The 18,746-nt window shown below is 42.9% G+C and overlaps 1 protein-coding gene and 2 pseudogenes across 1 annotated transcript in view; 2 read left to right on the top strand and 1 right to left on the bottom strand.

The window, feature by feature from the left end:
- Positions 1 to 4,420, top strand: part of LOC139545258 (serine incorporator 5-like) — a 59,738-nt gene extending 55,318 nt beyond the window's left edge. Inside the window, exon 12 of the mRNA XM_071352842.1 lies at positions 1,475 to 4,420. Within this exon, the coding sequence (XP_071208943.1) occupies positions 1,475 to 1,619 (145 nt within the window). The 3' untranslated portion in view covers positions 1,620 to 4,420. The remainder of the gene's footprint in view (positions 1 to 1,474) is intronic.
- A 689-nt stretch (positions 4,421 to 5,109) lies between these two features.
- Positions 5,110 to 8,907, bottom strand: LOC139545843 (thrombospondin-4-B-like; annotated as a pseudogene).
- A 159-nt stretch (positions 8,908 to 9,066) lies between these two features.
- LOC139545842 (metaxin-3-like) lies at positions 9,067 to 17,403 on the top strand (annotated as a pseudogene).
- The last annotated feature ends 1,343 nt before the right edge of the window (positions 17,404 to 18,746 follow it).

The raw sequence follows: 18,746 nt of genomic DNA, 5'->3' as shown, positions 1-18,746 counted from the left end.
CACTAGGTTCCAGTAAGTAATAGAGTTACTGGGGAAACATTACACTAGGTTCCAGTAAGTAATATAGTTACTGGGGAAACTTTACACTAGGTTCCAGTAAGTAGGATAGTTACTGGGGAAACATTACACTAGGTTCCAGTAAGTAATAGAGTTACTGGGGAAACATTACACTAGGTTCCAGTAAGTAATAGCGTTACTGGGGAAACATTACACTAGGTTCCAGTAAGTAATATAGTTACCGTGGAAACTTTACACTAGGTTCCAGTTAGTAGGAGAGTTACTGTGGAAACTTTACACTAGGTTCCAGTTAGTAGGAGAGTTACTGGGGAAACGTTACACTAGGTTCCAGTAAGTAGGAGAGTTACTGTGGAAACTTTACACTAGGTTCCAGTTAGTATGAGAGTTACTGTGGAAACTTTACACTAGGTTCCAGTAAGTAGAAGAGTTACTGGGGAAACTTTACACTAGGTTCCAGTTAGTAGGAGAGTTACTGTGAAAGCTTTACACTAGGTTCCAGTAAGTAATATAGTTACTGGGGAAACTTTACACTATGTTCCAGTTAGTAGGAGAGTTACTGTGGAAACTTTACACTATGTTCCAGTAAGTAATAGAGTTGCTGTGGAAACTTTACACTAGATTCCAGTAAGTAGAATAGTTACTGTGGAAACTTTAACTAGGTTCTAGTTAGTAGCAGAGTTACTGGGGAAACTTTAACTAGGTTCCAGTAAGTAGAATAGTTACTGGGGAAACTTTAACTAGGTTCCAGTAAGTAATAGAGTTACTGTGGACACTTTACACTAGGTTCCAGTAAGTAGAATAGTTACTGTGGAAACTTTAACTAGGTTCCAGTTAGTACCAGAGTTACTGGGGAAACTTTAACTAGGTTCCAGTAAGTAATAGAGTTACTGTGGACACTTTACACTAGGTTCCAGTAAGTAGAATAGTTACTGTGGAAACTTTAACTAGGTTCCAGTTAGTAGCAGAGTTACTGGGGAAACTTTAACTAGGTTCCAGTAAGTAGAATAGTTACTGGGGAAACGTTAACTAGGTTCCAGTAAGTAATAGAGTTACTGGGGAAACTTTAACTTGGTTCCAGTTAGTAGGAGAGTTACTGTGATAAATGTAACTAGTAGTAGAGTTACTGGGGAAACTTTAACTAGGTTCCAGTAAGTAGAATAGTTACTGGGGAAACTTTAACTAGGTTCCAGTAAGTAATAGAGTTACTGGGGAAACTTTAACTTGGTTCCAGTTAGTAGGAGAGTTACTGTGATAAATGTAACTAGTAGTAGAGTTACTGGGGAAACTTTAACCAGGTTCCAGTTATTCGGAGAGTTGCTGAGGAAACACTTTACACTAGGTTCCAGTAAGTGGAAGAGTTACTAGGGAAACTTTAACTAGCTTGTGTCTCTGTAGTTATTTAATTAATTTAAATTCAGCATAAAACTAAGAGTGTGATATGTTTGTTTTCCTGTAGCTATGACAACCATAAGAGAGATAAGCTGCTGGATGGCAGCTGGTCGGTGTTCTGGATCAAGATGGCGTCGTGCTGGGTCTGTCTCATCCTCTACATCTGTACCCTGGTCGCGCCCATGGTCTGCCCCAAACGCTTTGAGGCCTAACACACACACACACACTGAAACACAGCCCAACACTACCTTCAGCTTTCTACATGGGGTTTTTGTGTTGTTTTTAGTTGTTTTTTGTTGTAGTTTTTTTTCCTACATTTTCCTACTTTGACCATGCAAAGTGGTCAAACTTTGCATGGTTAAGCTATTGCTTCCTTGAAGGCAGTTGCTGTCTTTTTATTTGTTTACTACCTTTGATACATGGAGTTTTCTGTTACATGCAGGGTTAAAATCATAAACGGACTCTTCAGGGTGCCTAAAACAATGGGCTGGACCAATGTACATACAGTAATTTATGTGGGACCACATGATCATAGTGGTGCCCTGATTTTGTTATGGGATGCCCAGCACCTTTGAGCACCAATGTCAATTAAACCCTTTTACATGTTTGCTTACATTTGTGATTTTTATGTGTGCGAAGCATCTCTGTTTTCCCATGATGGACCCAGACCTCCATATTGTTCTGTTATTCCCATAAAGAGAAGTTCCATTTCTCAGGCTCACATATAAGCTGGAAGTGTCTTGCTTGCTTGTTATTGCGCCCTTTTGTAGAAGAAGTTTTCTATGCAATGAATCAAAATGTTTTGATTTGATTTGCCTGTCTTCACATGGTCATGTGAATCATTTTAATTAGGAGTAGATATGATGGATTGTGTCCGCCCTCCTTTTCAGACAACATTTGTACACTTTTATTTTTTTTATTTTTTTATTTCACCTTTATTTAACCAGGTAGGCTAGTTGAGAACAAGTTCTCATTTGCAACTGCGACCTAGCCAAGATAAAGCATAGCAGTGTGAACAGACAACACAGAGTTACACATGGAGTAAACAATAAACAAGTCAATAACATGGTAGAAAAAAAAGAGAATCTATATACAATGTGTGCAAAAGGCATGAGGTAGGCAATACATCGAATAATTACAATTTAGCAGATTAACACTGGAGTGATAAATCATCAGATGATCATGTGCAAGAAGAGATACTGGTGTGCAAAAGAGCAGAAAAGTAAATAAATAAAAGCAGTATGGGGGGTGAGGTAGGTAAATTGGGTGGGTAGTTTACAGATGGACTATGTACAGCTGCAGCGATCGGTTAGCTGCTCGGATAGCAGATTTTTAAAGTTGTTGAGGGAGATAAAAGTCTCCAACTTCAGAGATTTTTGCAATTCGTTGCACTTTTTTGTAGTGTTGTGTTTTCCAAATAAGCCTGTGTGACTAGCAGAGTGCTGCCTGGCTGGTAGAGGACTGCCCTGGGACCAGAGTCACTACTAATGAAGGGAGGGAGGCGGAGCGGCAATCATGGAGGGAAGATCAACAGTTTGATTTCAAACATTTGCCAAAGGTAGATCTCAGAAACAAAGAATTGACACGCTAAAGTTCTTCACAAGAGTAACCTCTAGAACTACCACACACCTCTGATCCTTAGTATGCTCTCTGCTTAGTATGCTCTCTGCTTGGTGTGCTCTCTGATGAAGGGTCACTTTCAGAGACTTTTTCAGGACTGTGAACACATAAGGGGATAGGGTTCAAAACAGACCGGGACCTTAGTGTGTAGTGTAGGTTACTTAACACTGGTTGTTGATGTTACTGACTGAACAAACCCAGATCAAGACTTGACTGACAGGGAGCAAAAAAACTTTCTCCAGAAATCCAAATGATTCTGTTGTCATACTTACAACCCTACAGTATATAACCTTTTTGATACTAATATTATATATATGTACACTTTGTTTTAATATAATGATATTTGTTGAAGAAAAACAACTGAAACATTTTTCTATTTAAGATTGAGTCTTTCTCCTTCAATTTCAGATTGCTGAATAGAATAATCACATAACCCTATGAGCCAGCAGTTTGATGAGTTTGTTCATGCATATTTATGCCATAATCAAGTACCCACTGTGACTTTAGTTTCTTCACCTCAGCCATTGTCCTGAAGGGGTTAAACCCATCTGGAAGGGTCGGATGTCAACAATAGGGTTGGGATCCATCCATTATCCATTTAGTAATGTCATGGAGTGAATATGAATTTCAATTCAACAATTAAAAGTTGCCATAGATTTTCAGTTTAAAAAATAGATTTGTGAAATATAATTTCACTTGAATTGACTGTATGATGCTGAATTGACGCCTAGTGAGTTGGAACGCCTGGTGTAAAATGTGTTTACTAATCAGTTCCTGTACATGTTTGATATTAGCAGATTGTGTCCACATGTCATTTCAGACAAGTTGTTGTTTGTCCACGGAGCCAGATAGACGTGACATGGTGTTCTACAGCTCAGCTCTACACCATCAGGTCAAGGTCATGTTAAACCGTTAGGATCAAAATAGTCTGATTAGGCTGTATGCTGCCATACCTGATATGTTGATGTCCCTTTCTGTTCTCCATTGTTAAGATGACCACTAGGTGTGTACACAGGAGTGTGAGTGTGTTTGTTTCATTTAACAGGAGCACTTGCGTTAGTGAGTTTTGGTCTGTGCAAAACATTTTGTGTGTGTGTATGTGTGTGCGTGCATGTGTCTCCAAACACACTCTGCTCACACTAAGGGCTCTATTCAATCCGTTTGGCAGATGTTCAGCATTACAGCGTGATTGACATTTAAAGGCAATGTTCCCACGTTAGCATTCACTGCATTCACAGTAAACGCTGTATATGTCGGCTCCATTGGAAATGACCTTTACATTTCTATCACCCAATCTGCAACTCTTCAGCGATACAGACTGAATAGAGCCCTAATTCTCTGTACACAGTTAGAGTTTGTCCTAAACAAAAAATAAAATATGAACAGCCTGTGATTTTGTGTCTGTGTGTTTGTGTAAAGCTAATCACTTATAGCCTCAGCTTGAAATACAGTGCCTTGGGGAAGAAATCACACTGCAATCTACTTAATAAGAACTAGCAATCTATTCCATTTAGTTACACACCAAACAAAAGACCCAGAGACGGTATTTTACCATATGCTCAGAATGTTTATTAATAGATTAACTAAAAGACGAGCGGAATATATTGTTGTTCAACAATCTGTTACCTCCATAATAGAGGAGACCCTAACTACAGTTTTAACCCCTAGATACACCAACCCTCTCCCCAGATAACACACATACAGGTTTACAACAATACTACAATCATCAATCTTCTAGTTGAACCTATTCTAATAGTACAGTATGTACAGACTGCAGAGCACGTCAACACATAACAAGTCATGTCTGGAAGTCTGTTGCCCTGATGAGTAGACCTCAGTCCTCACCCCAGGCACAAGTCTAGCAGTAATAATAATGCTTTTATATTTGCTTGTGAAAATCCTCCCCTTCACTCCTCTAATAATGCCCACTGAAATGCACCATGCTGCTTAGTCTCCTCTCATCTCCTCTCTCCTCTTTTTCCCTTTTCCTCTCCATCTCTTTCTCTCCTCTCTTCTCTGTCCCATTCTCCTCTGTTTTTCCTCTCAACCCCCCCTTTCTCCCCCCTCCCCTCCCGGGTGGGTTTATTCAGTGTTCTGTGCACTGTTCTCCTGGTAGTCTTCAGGTATGGTGTCTGTAGAGGGACAAACACAACAGAGAGGTGTTGACTTAAACACACTGAGGCAGTGACAATCTTAGACAGCTTCTGTCCTATCAGAGTGCTGTGACCAGGGCTATTCTCTATCTGTCTGCTGGTTGGCTGAGTAAACTGTCACTCACTGTTGCAGCAGTACTTGAGGTTGAACCAGATTATGTTTTCCTGGGAGAAAAAGAAGACGGCCAATCTCCCTCCTCGCAAACTGGTGTCTATCTTCACACTGGAGTATGCTACCAGGTTAGAACCCTCTTAGAAACGTGACCTGAACACAACACACACAGGGTTCAGAATGGGTGTGTGTGTGCGCGTGGTTGTTTGTTGGGTGGGGGGTTGTGTGTGTCTCACCTGATGTATCCAACCTGTGGTCTGTGCTGTAGGTACCAGCGCTAGAACACCTTGTCCTTCCAGCCCACGTTCCTCTTGTCCTTCCACAGCAGGTGTACCTGGTCGTTGGTGTCTCCTGTGTGTCACAGGGAGTTCCTGAGATACTCCCCTGGAACCGTCTTAGACTTCACTACCTGGAAGAGGGAGAGGGAGAGAAAAAGGAGAAGGTGTGAAAGGAAGTCCTAAAAAATGATAGAGCAGGGTTGGGTTTGTTTTAAGCATTCTGTGATAGATGACTTTGTAAAAACATGGAAGAACACACACACACACACACACACACACACACACACACACACACACACACACACACACACACACACACACACACACACACACACACACACACACACACACACACACACACACACACACCTTGAGCTGAATGCCAGGCTCAGCCACAGCTCTGAAGGGTACAGCCTGACAGTAGGTCTGTTCAGTCTGTTTCCACATGACCACGTAGAAAGAGGAGGAGTCCTGGTAGCCGAAGATCAAGCCTGCGTAGTAATCATCAGTCACCGCGTTCACATGGAAAGTCCCCTCAAAGTCCACCCCACTGAAGCTGTGTAGCCTACTGTACACACACACACACACACACACACACACACACACACACACACACACACACACACACACACACACACACACACACACAGGCTTATTACATATACACACTGAACGATGTGGGGCCTCCACACACACACACCGTAAGTGGCACAGAGAGGGTGGCCTGTCAAATGGAGAATGAGAGTTGTCTTACCTACAGCAAGGCCAGGGTCAGAGTTCATAATCTGAACTATCCCCATAACCTGGGGAGAAAGCGAGAGAGAGTTATGATACTACAGAAGACATTGTACAGAATACTCAACTACCTATACATCATTGGCCAAACTTAATCAAAGAACTCAATTAAGGATCAAACTCGTTTACTTATATTTTTGCACTCTCTGACTCTAGCACTGTCAATGTTCCTCAGTGTCTGCTAGATGACTGAGATTTCAGAATGTAAAAGGTGATGAGGTCACCTGGTTGAGGACCACCCAGTTGGGGTCAATCTGGGCGTCGCCCTCATGGTCCAGTAGTGCCGTCTGATAGGCTCTGAAGTCGGTCAGGGTGACCTCAGCATTCTCTGGACAGTTGTCTATCCTGTGACGGTAGTACTGGACTATCCTCTAGACAGTTGTCTAATCCCCTTATCCTGGTCCAAGTCCCCTGCACACACGTCACCCATGTTGTCATCTGGAATACACACACAGTCACACTGAGATTAGCCAGTGGGTTCTTGGTATGGCACACCCACAGAGTGAGGAACTACTTGAGAGAGCCCACCCACAGAGTGAGGATCTACTTGAGAGAGCCCACCCACAGTAAGGAATGAAACTAGTGGAGTGACTGACTGTCCTCATCTGTCTGGTCAGAGTTGACCTCCAGTCTACAGTTGCCTGCCTCGTCCAGGATACCGTCGTTGTCATTGTCACACTTGTCTCCCTGTCCATCCTTATCTGTGTCCAGCTGGGAGGAGTTGATGACTGTAGGACAGTTGTCCTTAGTGTTCTGGTGACCGTCCCCATCACAGACAGAGAAGAGGGGAGAGCGAAGTCAACTCAGTAACTCTTCTATAGGTGTGGACGTGTTTATAGAAGGCTCTACCTGTCTATGTTGGTGTCACACGTGTCTCATACAAGATCATCATCAACATTTGACTGTGGGAGAAGAAATAAGAGGGATATTATTCAATATCCTCATGAGGCATGCTACCCTGCTGCTGGCTACACTAGCATTTCAGTCTGAGTAGTTTCAGTCTGAGTAGAGTTTCAGTCTGAGTTTGGGGTTAGGGTGGTGCTATGGTTATGGTTGAAGTTGTTGGTTCTGTAGTGGTTTTGTTGTGGTTGTGTTTCGGTTGAAATGGAGTTATGGTTCTATAGGGGTTTTGTTGTGGTTGTGTTTCGGTTGAAATTGAGTTATGGTTCTGTAGGGGTTTTGTTGTGGTTGTGATGTGCTATAGTTGTGTTGTGGTTGTTTTTACGGTTACCACCAGGTAACCAGGACAGATGTCACAGGGGTCTCCCACCCCGTCGTTGTCTCGGTCCCTCTGGTCTGGGTTGGGCACACGCTGGCAGTTATCCAGAATGTTCTTCACGCCTGACCACAAAAACACATACACAGGTAAAATTGTTTGTTTCTTCGGTCCCCAGATGGTAGGGTTTGTTTAAGGCAGAGGTGAATAGTTTCCACTGGCTCTCAGCTGCTGGCAGGGATTATAATGGAATAGAAAAATGTTTTCAGAGGAGACAGACATGACCAAGCACTTAGCGATCCAGGGTTAGAGGGGAAAGACATAACCAAACAATCAAGATGTTGGAGGCCTGCCACAGTGCACAGACAGCAAACATCAAACTCAAACTGGATATGCGCATGCAAGCACACACACACACACACACACACACACACACACACACACACACACACACACACACACACACACACACACACACACACACACACACACACACACACACACACACACACACACGAAAGAGCACATCATTCAGAATCAGAGCTCTTTATAAAACAAAAGTGTTTTTACTAGTGTTTTGAACTTCATGAGGCTGACCCCTACCCCAGCACCTGTTTCCCTGTAAAGATGAACTAACAGGTAGAAGACTTGGATGGAAGACAGACTGAAACAGACTGAGAGGATGTGAATGGATTCTAGATATGACTCTGCTCTGTTGAAGCAATGATAAAGTCTGGAAGGGCTAGAGACAGGGGACATGCGGTTTTAAACCAGACAACTAGACTGACCTCAGACTGTGGTTTGGGAAAATAGATCTTAACGTCATGGATAAATACATCTTAGTGAGAAGAAGTACTTCTACAGTCACTTAAAATAAATCACTAGCTGTGGTACAACTCTCTACCCACTGGGCACACACTGGTTGAATCAACATGGTTTCCATGTCATTTCAACAAAATTACGTTGAAAAGAAATGTGAAATAGACGTTGAATTGATGTCTGTTTGACCAAAGCCTGGGGAAGGCCAGTCAAAGCACAGACACACCGTCTCCATCCATGTCATCGTCACAGTCGTATCCTAGCCCGTCCATGTCCCGTTGGTCAGGGTTCCCCGATGTCAAACAGTTGTCACATGCATCGCCATGGAGATCCTTATCGCTGTTCTTTTGGTCCACGTTAGGATGCAGCCAACAGTTATCCTGAGTTACACACAGAGACAGGGTTCCTGCATCTGTTCAACATGTATCCTACCTGCTTGTGAACATACTGTACCCGAGAGGAATGTGACAGTTGTGTATCTGTATGTACCGTCACTAGTAGCGTCATCATTACCCTAAACATTTGCTAAACGTTCCTATTGTTTCTATTGGACAGGTTCAGCAAACAGGGAATGACCTACCTGAATCTGTCAAATAGAAATGCAAATTTTCGAACTTTTGCAACTGTTTGGAGCAATGATTACACCCCAAATGACAGCAAACAAACATGATGGCTTCCATGGATCTGAGATGCTGGGGAGGTGATTGGGGTTTGCCTTCAGTCCACACATAGTCCCTCATAGTGCTGGTAAATGCATTCAGGAAAAACTAAATGATGATATGTTCTTTGTGTCGCCAGTGTTCTGTTGCATGGCTGGCTACATTTTCCATTGTTTTATCTGACAACCTTTACCTATTATGAGAGATGCATGCAAAATCATCAACAAGACAGAGCTACTTACAGTATTTAGCTAGCTAGCTAACTGGAAAGCTAGCTAAATATTAGTGTTAAAACAAAATACAGATTCTATCTATCAATCTAGCCATTTAGAGGCTTTAACTAGCTAAAAGAGCCGAATATATTGATAAAAGTCACCTTGTCCAAGAGAGATTTACACGGTTATCAAAATGTAACAGCAGGGTAAGCCTACATGAAACAAAGCCCTTATTTTAAGTGCTTCTAAAATCCGCTAAATCAGTGGTTCCCAAACTTCTTATAGTCCCGTACCCCTTCAAACATTCAAACTCCAGCTGCGTACCCCCTCTAGCACCAGGGTCAGCCCACTCTCAAATGTTTTTTTGCCATCATTGTAAGCCTGCCAAACATATGATACATTCATTAAATATAAGAATGAGTGTGAGTTTTTGTTTTGGAAGTGACAAAGTGTCACGATCTTGGAAATGAGCGGACCAAGGCGCAGCGTGAGTATAGTTCAACATATTTATTTAAGTGAAACTAACAAAACCAAAATAACAAAACTTACAAAACTTACAAAGACCGTGAGGACGTAGTGCCCAAACACACTAACAACCATTCAATATCCCACAAAACATATGTGGGGAAATAGCTACCTAAATAAGATCCCCAATCAGAGGCAACGATAAACAGCTGCCTCTAATTGGGAACCACATTAGCACCAACATAGAATAGATATACTAGATCACCCCCTAGTCACGCCCTGACCTACTACACCATAGAGAACCAAGGGCTCTCTATGGTCAGGGCGTGACACAAAGAGCTCTTATAGGACCAGAGCACAAAGAATAATATAATAATAATCAACCATTTTGCTCTTTATTTAACCATCTTACATGTAAAATCTTATTTGTTCATTGAAAATGGTTAATAACTCATCACAGGTTAATGAGAAGGGTGTGCTTAAAAGGATGCACATAACTCTGCAATGTTGGGTTGTATTGGAGAGAGTCTTAGTCTTAAATAATTTTCCACACACAGTATGTGCCTGTATTTAGTTTTCACGCTAGTGAGGCCCGAGAATCCACTCTCACATAGGTACGTGGTTGCAAAGGGCATCAGTGTCTTAACAGAGCGATTTGCCAAGGCAGGATACTCTGAGCCCAGCCCAATCCAGAAATCTGGCAGTGGCTTCTGATTAAATAAACATTTTCACAGAACCGCTTGTTGCAATTCCGATGAGGCTGTCTTGTTCAGATATCGGTAAGTGGACTGGAGGCAGGGCATGAAACGGATAACGAATCCAGTTGTTTGTGTCCTCCGTTTCAGGAAAGTACCTGCGTCATTGCGCACCCAACTCACTCAGGTGCTTCGCTATATCACATTTGACATTGTCCGTCAGCTTGAGTTAATTTGCACACAAAAAATCATACAATTATGTCCTTGTTAATGCAGACAGAGAAGAACTCCAACTTCTTAATCATAGCCTCAATTTTGTACCGCACATTGAATATAGTTGCTGCACATTGAATAGAGTCCCTGTAATCCTAGATTCAGATCATTCAGGCAAGAAAAAACATCACCCAGATAGCCCAGTCGTGTGAGAAACTCATCATCATGCAAGCGGTCAGACAAGTGAAAATGATGGTCAGTAAAGAAAACTTTAAGCTCGTCTTTCAATAAAAAATGTTGTAAAAGCGTTACATGGTCGCTGCCCATACAATTGCATAGTGCAGAAAATACACAAGAGTTCAGGGGCCTGCTTTAACAAAGTTAACCATTTTCACTGTAGTGTCTAAAACATATTTCAAGCTGTCAGGCATTCCCTTAGCAGCAAGAGCCTCTCGGTGGATGCTGCCGCCACCCAAGTGGCGGCAGGAGCAACTGCTTGCACGCGCGTTACCACTCCACTATGTCTCCCTGTCATGGCTTTTGCGCCATCAGTACAGATACCAATATGAGCAGCAGCTACGTTTGGCTACATACGGACTGTTAGTGGAATTCTCGCGAGAGAGTAACGGTTAATGTGATTGGATGTTAATTATTTCACTAGGCCACCTGTATTTGTCATTGTGTTGTTATTTCGCTGAACACTAGATGGTTTAATTTTATTTTTGGCAGTGAAACGAGGCCACTCAGGCAAGAAAAAAACCTCACCCAAATGTATTGCCAATGGACTGTTTGAAAATGTGAAGAAGGAAAACATTTGACAAATATAGTGTAACGACCCTGGGTTTATAAGCGCGGAAAACGACTCTGCCGCACGAGCATGCTTTTGCGGCAGGGTCGATAGCGCACCGGACCTCGGGCTAGAAGGTCGAGGGTTCGAGACCTGCTCCCTGCTGTTTCATTACATTCGTGTCAGAAGTGGGATTCGAACCCACGCCTCCAAGGGAGACTGCGATAACAATTTTAAAAAATATATATACAGTGGGGCAAAAAAGTATTTAGTCAGCCACCAATTGTGCAAGTTCTCCCACTTAAAAAGATGAGAGAGGCCTGTAATTTTCATCATAGGTACACTTCAACTATGACAGACAAAATGAGAAAAAAAATTCTCCAGAAAATCACATTGTAGGATTTTTAATGAATTTATTTTCAAATTATGGTGGAAAATAAGTATTTGGTCACCTACAAACAAGCAAGATTTCTGGCTCTCACAGACCTGTAACTTCTTCTTTAAGAGGCTCCTCTGTCCTCCACTCGTTACCTGTATTAATAGCACCTGTTTGAACTTGTTATCAGTATAAAGGACACCTGTCCACAACCTCAAACAGTCACACTCCAAACTCCACTATGGCCAAGACCAAAGAGCTGTCAAAGGACACCAGAAACAAAATTGTAGACCTGCACCAGGCTGGGAAGACTGAATCTGCAATAGGTAAGCAGCTTGGTTTGAAGAAATCAACTGTGGGAGCAATTATTAGGAAATGGAAGACATACAAGACCACTGATAATCTCCCTCGATCTGGGGCTCCACGGTGAGCAAAAATCCCAGAACCACACGGGGGGACCTAGTGAATGACCTGCAGAGAGCTGGGACCAAAGTAACAAAGCCTACCATCAGTAACACACTACGCCGCCAGGGACTCAAATCCTGCAGTGCCAGACGTGTCCCCCTGCTTAAGCCAGTACATGTCCAGGCCCGTCTGAAGTTTGCTAGAGAGCATTTGGATGATCCAGAAGAAGATTGGGAGAATGTCATATGGTCAGATGAAACCAAAATATAACTTTTTGGTAAAAACTCAACTCGTTGTGTTTGGAGGACAAAGAATGCTGAGTTGCATCCAAAGAACACCATACTAACACCCATGCTTCACCATACTGTGAAGCATGGGGGTGGAAACATCATGCTTTGGGGCTGTTTTTCTGCAAAGGGACCAGGACGACTGATCCGTGTAAAGGAAGGAATGAATGGGGCCATGTATCGTGAGATTTTGAGTGAAAACCTCCTTCCATCAGCAAGGGCATTGAAGATGAAACGTGGCTGGGTCTTTCAGCATGACAATTATCCCAAACACACCGCCCGGGCAACGAAGGAGTGGCTTCGTAAGAAGCATTTCAAGGTCCTGGAGTGGCCTAGCCAGTCTCCAGATCTCAACCCCATAGAAAATCTTTGGAGGGAGTTGAAAGTCCGTGTTGCCCAGCAACAGCCCCAAAACATCACTGCTCTAGAGGAGATCTGCATGGAGGAATGGGCCAAAATACCAGCAACAGTGTGTGAAAACCTTGTGAAGACTCACAGAAAACGTTTGACCTCTGTCATTGCCAACAAAGGGTATATAACAAAGTATTGAGATAAACTTTTGTTATTGACCAAATACTTATTTTCCACCATAATTTGCAAATAAATTCATGAAAAATCCTACAATGTGATTTTCTGGAGAGAAAAAATATATAATTTTGTCTGTCAAAGTTGAAGTGTACCTATGATGAAAATTACAGGCCTCTCTCATCTTTTTAAGTGGGAGAACTTGCACAATTGGTGGATGACTAAATACTTTTTTGCCCCACTGTATATATATTATTATAATAAAATGAATCACATTTTTATTTGGCGTACCCCTGACGGCATTCCCCAGTTTGGGAATACCTGCCCTAAATGAATCGTGTAAAAATGATTGGAACGATTTTCTTGTTTGACCGCTAGGTTTTATGGGTATTATGACACCTCCACTGTGGGGCTCTATAGCTAGGTTTCCATCCAATTGGTGACAGATTTTCATGCGAATATTCTAAAATCAGCATAAAGAAAATATGCACATTTTCCACCATCAGGGCGTGATGACGTAGTTCACACAAAATGTACTTTTTCGTCTAAATTTTCACGTACCGAATAAATATCTAAAGTTCAATGTGTTTCCATTGCATTTTGAACTATACCGATAGTTTTGTCACACAAACTGTTGAGTTAAATAGCAAATGTTCCTGCTCTTGTCTTGGCACGTGCGCTCTAGCCAACAGCTCAGAGATACAGTGTGGGTAGGCTAGTCTACATGATGACATTATTATGGATAATAATAAGAATATCCAATATAAATAAAATTTGACATACAGTGCTCAGACCCATTGACTATTTCCACATTTTGTTATGTTACAGCCTTATTAAATTGTTTTTTTTCCCTCATCAATCTACACACAATACCCCATAATGACCATGCAAAAACAGTTTTATACATTTTTGCAAATGTATATAAAAAATTTACTGAAATAACATTTGCATAAGTATTCAGACCCTTTTGTTGAAGCACCTTTGGCAGCGGTTACAGTCTCGAGACTTCTTGGGTATGATGCTACAAGCTTGGCACGCGTGTATTTGGGGAGTTTCTCCCATTCTTCTCTCCCGATCCTCTCAAGCTCTGTCAGGTTGGACGGGGAGTGTTGCTGCACAGCTATTTTCAGGTCTCTCCAGAGATGTTAGATCGGGTTCAAGTCCGGGCTCTGGCTGGGCCACTCAAGGACATTCAGAGACTTGTCCCGAAGCCACTCCTGTGTTTTCTTGGCTGTGTGCTTAGGGTCATTGTCCAGTCGGAAGGTGAACCTTTGCTCCAGTCTGAGGTCCTGAGCGCTCTGGAACAGGTTTTCATCAAGGATCTCTCTGTACTTTGCTCTGTTCATCTTTGCCTTGATCCTGACTAGTCTCTCAGTCCCTGCTGCTGAAAAACATCCTGACAGCATGATGTTGCCACCACCATGCTTTACCGTAGGGATGGTGCCAGGTTTCCTCCAGACGTGACACTTGGCATTCAGGCCAAAGAGTTCAATCTTGGTTTCATCAGACCATATAATCTTATTTCTCATGGTCTGAGAGGCCTTTAGGTGCCTTTTGGTAAACTCCAACCGGGCTTTCATGTGCATTTTACTGAGGAGTGTCTTCCGTCTGGCCACTCTACCATAAAGGCCTGATTGGTGGAGTACTACAGAGATGGTTGTTTTGCTGGAAGGTTCTCCCATCTAGACAGAGGAACTCTGGAGCTCTGTCAGAATGACCATTGGGTTATTGGTCACCTCCCTGACCAAGGCCCTTCTCCTCTGATTTCTCAGTTTGGCTGGGCGGTCAGCTCTAAGAAGAGTCTTGGTGGTTCCAAACTTCTTCCATTTTAAGAATGATGGGGGCCATTGTGTTCTTGGGGACCTTCAATGCTGCAGAAATGTTTTGGTACCTCATGGCTTGGTTTTTGCTCTGACATGCACTGTCAACTGTGGGACCTTTATATAGACAGGTGTGTGCCTTTCCAAATCATGTCCAATCAATTGAATTTACTACAGGTGGACGCCATTCAACTTGTAGAAACATCTCAAGGATGGTCATTGGAAACAGGATGCACCTGAGCTGAATTTCAAGTCTCATATCAAAGATCGATGAGGACATTTATTTATTTTTTAAATCTATTTTAGAATAAGGTTGTAACGTAACAAAGTGGAAAAAGTATACTTTCCAAATGCACTGTAGGTCTGTCTGGTATGTCTAGCTGAATCTGGCTAATGTTAATAGCTGTCAGATGCCATTCTCATTGCTAACATTTCTTCAAGTTCAAGGTCTGTCCCCTTCGATTTACTTCTATTGACCTCGGTACGACCACTCTCCTGTCTTCTTGTTCTTAGCTTTGTAGCTAGCTAGCCCAGTAGCAAATTTTAGCATATCCGTAATTAGCTAATTAGTTAAGTATACAGTTGCATGATCGAATTCCCTATAGGCTAGCTGCTTCAACTATATGAATCATGCAATTGCAAGGTGACACCGTTCCTATTGAAAATGGCTTGCAGCGGCCAGCTCATTTGCTAGCTGGCAGTATCAACAAAATAGTTTGTCATGATTTTGTCATGTCTGCCCTATCTCTATTTGTATTGTTGTTCTTGGTGCTTACCAATCAGCTACCCAATACTGATACCAAGAAAGTGTACTGCTTTGACCACATTGGTATGATCCTGCCTGGCTAGAGCAAGGGACACTTCCGTCATGTGTTCCACTCATGGTTGTTATTATGTAGGCTTTATGGTAGTGTTGTTCAGTAAAGTGTACAATAGTCTCATGTCTTGTATTTCCTCTGAAAAGCTAACTTCTCTGCTCTCTGCCAATTTCTCTGGAGCCAAACTCACATTTACACCCATAGACTGGACGTGGAGGACATGGACAAAAGAAACAGAATTTTGTTGTACTAACACTAGTAATTACATTATCATTATTATGACATTTAACCTTGTAAAAAAGGTAAATACTAGCTAGTAAGGGATAGAGTACTTTATGTCTGGATGACTATCTGATGGAAGAGTATGAGATTTACTGCCTAATGTACATATATACCACATGCTGCACTTATGAACGGTGAAGTAACACAATATGACACACTTCAAACTCAGTTTCCCCTCTGTCCAACACTACAGGCGCGGTTCCAGAGTTGGTTTGCCAGGGATCCACAGTAACAGAACCTGCTCAGATTCTCAACTTCCTGAGAAAACATTTCCTGCCTTCACAGTAAATTAAGTTTTGAAGAACTATATTTATGCAGAGCTAACAACAAGGCCTGTGTGTTGTCTACCAGAGGTTTAATACAGACTAGGAGTTATCGACGAGGCAGGGAGCAGGCACCATGGCTTACATTGCTCTGCTGGAGGAGAAACTACGACCAGTAGTGTCTGTAGTTGTACTGTGTACAGATTGTTGTGGATGTGTATGTTGTTTTGCATTTAGACACATTTTGAAAGTGCAGCAGATGGTTTTTGTTTGTGAGTGTTATGTGCTCTGTGTTATGTACTGTTTTCTAAGTGTGTGTGTGTGTGTTGTCCTGTAGTTACACACGTTCTGGGTGGACGCTGAGAACTATGCTAACCTGACTCGGCCGTGGTTCGCCTCCCGCTCTCCCATCAGCCTCAACTTCCTGGTCCCTTGTCGCCATGCCAACACAGACCTGTCCCGTATTTTGCTGACCAAAGGAGATTCCCCTCTACACACCATCACTGAGGTGGAGGGAAAGGTAGGAGAGTCCCCTCTACACACCATCACTGAGGTGGAAGGAAAGGTAGGAGATTCTCCTCTACACACCATCACTGAGTTGGAGGGAAAGGTTGGAGAGTTGCCTCGACACACCATCACTGAGATGGAGGGAAGGGTAGGAGAGTCCCCTCTACACACCATCACTGAGATGGAGGGAAGGATAGGAGAGTCCCCTCTACACACCATCACTGAGGTGGAGGGAAAGGTAGGCCACGAACACATACGGTGGGGACTACTTGATACCAAATTATATCTCACCCCTGCATTCTAAGTAAATTCTCCTCTCTCCATCACCCCTCTCATCAGATTTACAGTGAAGCGAAGTGTCTGAATCTTCTCTCCCACAGATTGGGGACGGACTACTACTTCTTTGGGAACACGTGAGTTCTGGACTACCGTAGTGGGCTGGGTTGGGTATGATTATATTATGTGTGGTGTATTAATGTATGTGTCTTTCTCTCTGTTCCAGGCCGTCCAGCCTGGATGCATTTGTGTTTGGCTCTGTAGCTCCCCTCCACAAGGCAAGTCTACCCAGCAGCCCTCTGCAGAGCCACTTCAGACAGCTGGACAACCTCCAACGCTTCTGTGACCACATACTCGATGCTCACTTCAGCAGTCATCCGGGTGAAACCAGCATTCTATACTGTGTGTGATTGCCAGCTTGGGCTGTTTATATATTGTTGATTGCTTCAGGTCCAGGGGTTTGGGTTACAAAGAGCCTGTTGTGTTTTTAATAGAACATGGCGGTGAAAATCTGTTCCTGCAAAGCCTTTTATAAACACAGGATGTGTTACTTTTGGCAGGTTGTCATTTTCAGCAGGAGCAATACCTAAGATTCTGTACATGTACAGTGCATTCGGGAAAGTATTCAGACCCCTTGACTTTTTCCACATTTTGTTACGTTACAGTCTTATTCTAAAATAGATTTTTTTCGAGAGCCGTGCATCCCCCGAAACACAACCCAGCCAAGCCGCACTGCTTCTTGACACAATGCCCGCTTAACCTGGAAGCTAGCCGCACCAATGTGTCGGAGAAAAACACAGTACACCTGTCGACCGTGTCAGCGTGCATTGCGCCCGGACCGCCACAGGAGTCACTATTGTGCGATGGGACATGAAGATCCCTGCCTGCCGAACCCTCCCCTAACCCGGATGATGCTGGGCCATGGATCTCCCGGTCGTGGCCGGCTGCGACAGAGCCTGGTCTCGAACCAGGATCTCTAGTGGCACAGCTAGCACTGCAGCTAGCACTACAGTTCTTTAGACCACTATACCACTCAGGAGGCCACAAATGGATTATATTTTAATGGTCTGTACAATGCTGGTCTGACCAATCAGAATTAATGCTCCATGGGGGTGCTAGTGCGCATGCGTATGGAGTAGAAGCGTTCGTCCGCTTTTTAAAAAAATCTTTAATTTTTACAATTTTAGTTCCCAATTTGCAAAAAAATACAGTGGGGAGAACAAGTATTTGATACACTGACAATTTTGCAGGTTTTCCTACTTACAAAGCATGTAGAGGTCTGTAATTTTTATCATAGGTACACTTCAACTGTGAGAGACGGAATCTAAAACAAAAATCCAGAAAATCACATTGTATGATTTTTAAGTAATTAATTTGCATTTTATTGCATGACATAAGTATTTGATACATCAGAAAAGCAGAACTGAATATTTGGTACAGAAACCTTAGTTTGCAATTACAGAGATCATACGTTTCCTGTAGTTCTTGACCAGGTTTGCACACACTGCAGCAGGGATTTTGGCCCACTCCTCCATACAGACCTTCTCCAGATCCTTCAGGTTTCGGGGCTGTCGCTGGGCAATACGGACTTTCGGCTCCCTCCAAAGATTTTCTATTGGGTTCAGGTCTGGAGACTGGCTAGGCCACTCCAGGACCTTGAGATGCTTCTTACGGAGCCACTCCTTAGTTGCCCTGGCTGTGTGTTTCGGGTCGTTGTCATGCTGGAAGACCCAGCCACGACCCATCTTCAATG

The sequence above is a fragment of the Salvelinus alpinus genome, chromosome 19 (genome assembly GCF_045679555.1).
Source record: "Salvelinus alpinus chromosome 19, SLU_Salpinus.1, whole genome shotgun sequence".
NCBI lineage: Eukaryota > Metazoa > Chordata > Actinopteri > Salmoniformes > Salmonidae > Salvelinus > Salvelinus alpinus.
Note: the sequence above shows the minus strand (reverse complement) of the source record. Positions and strands in the feature narration are given on the sequence as shown.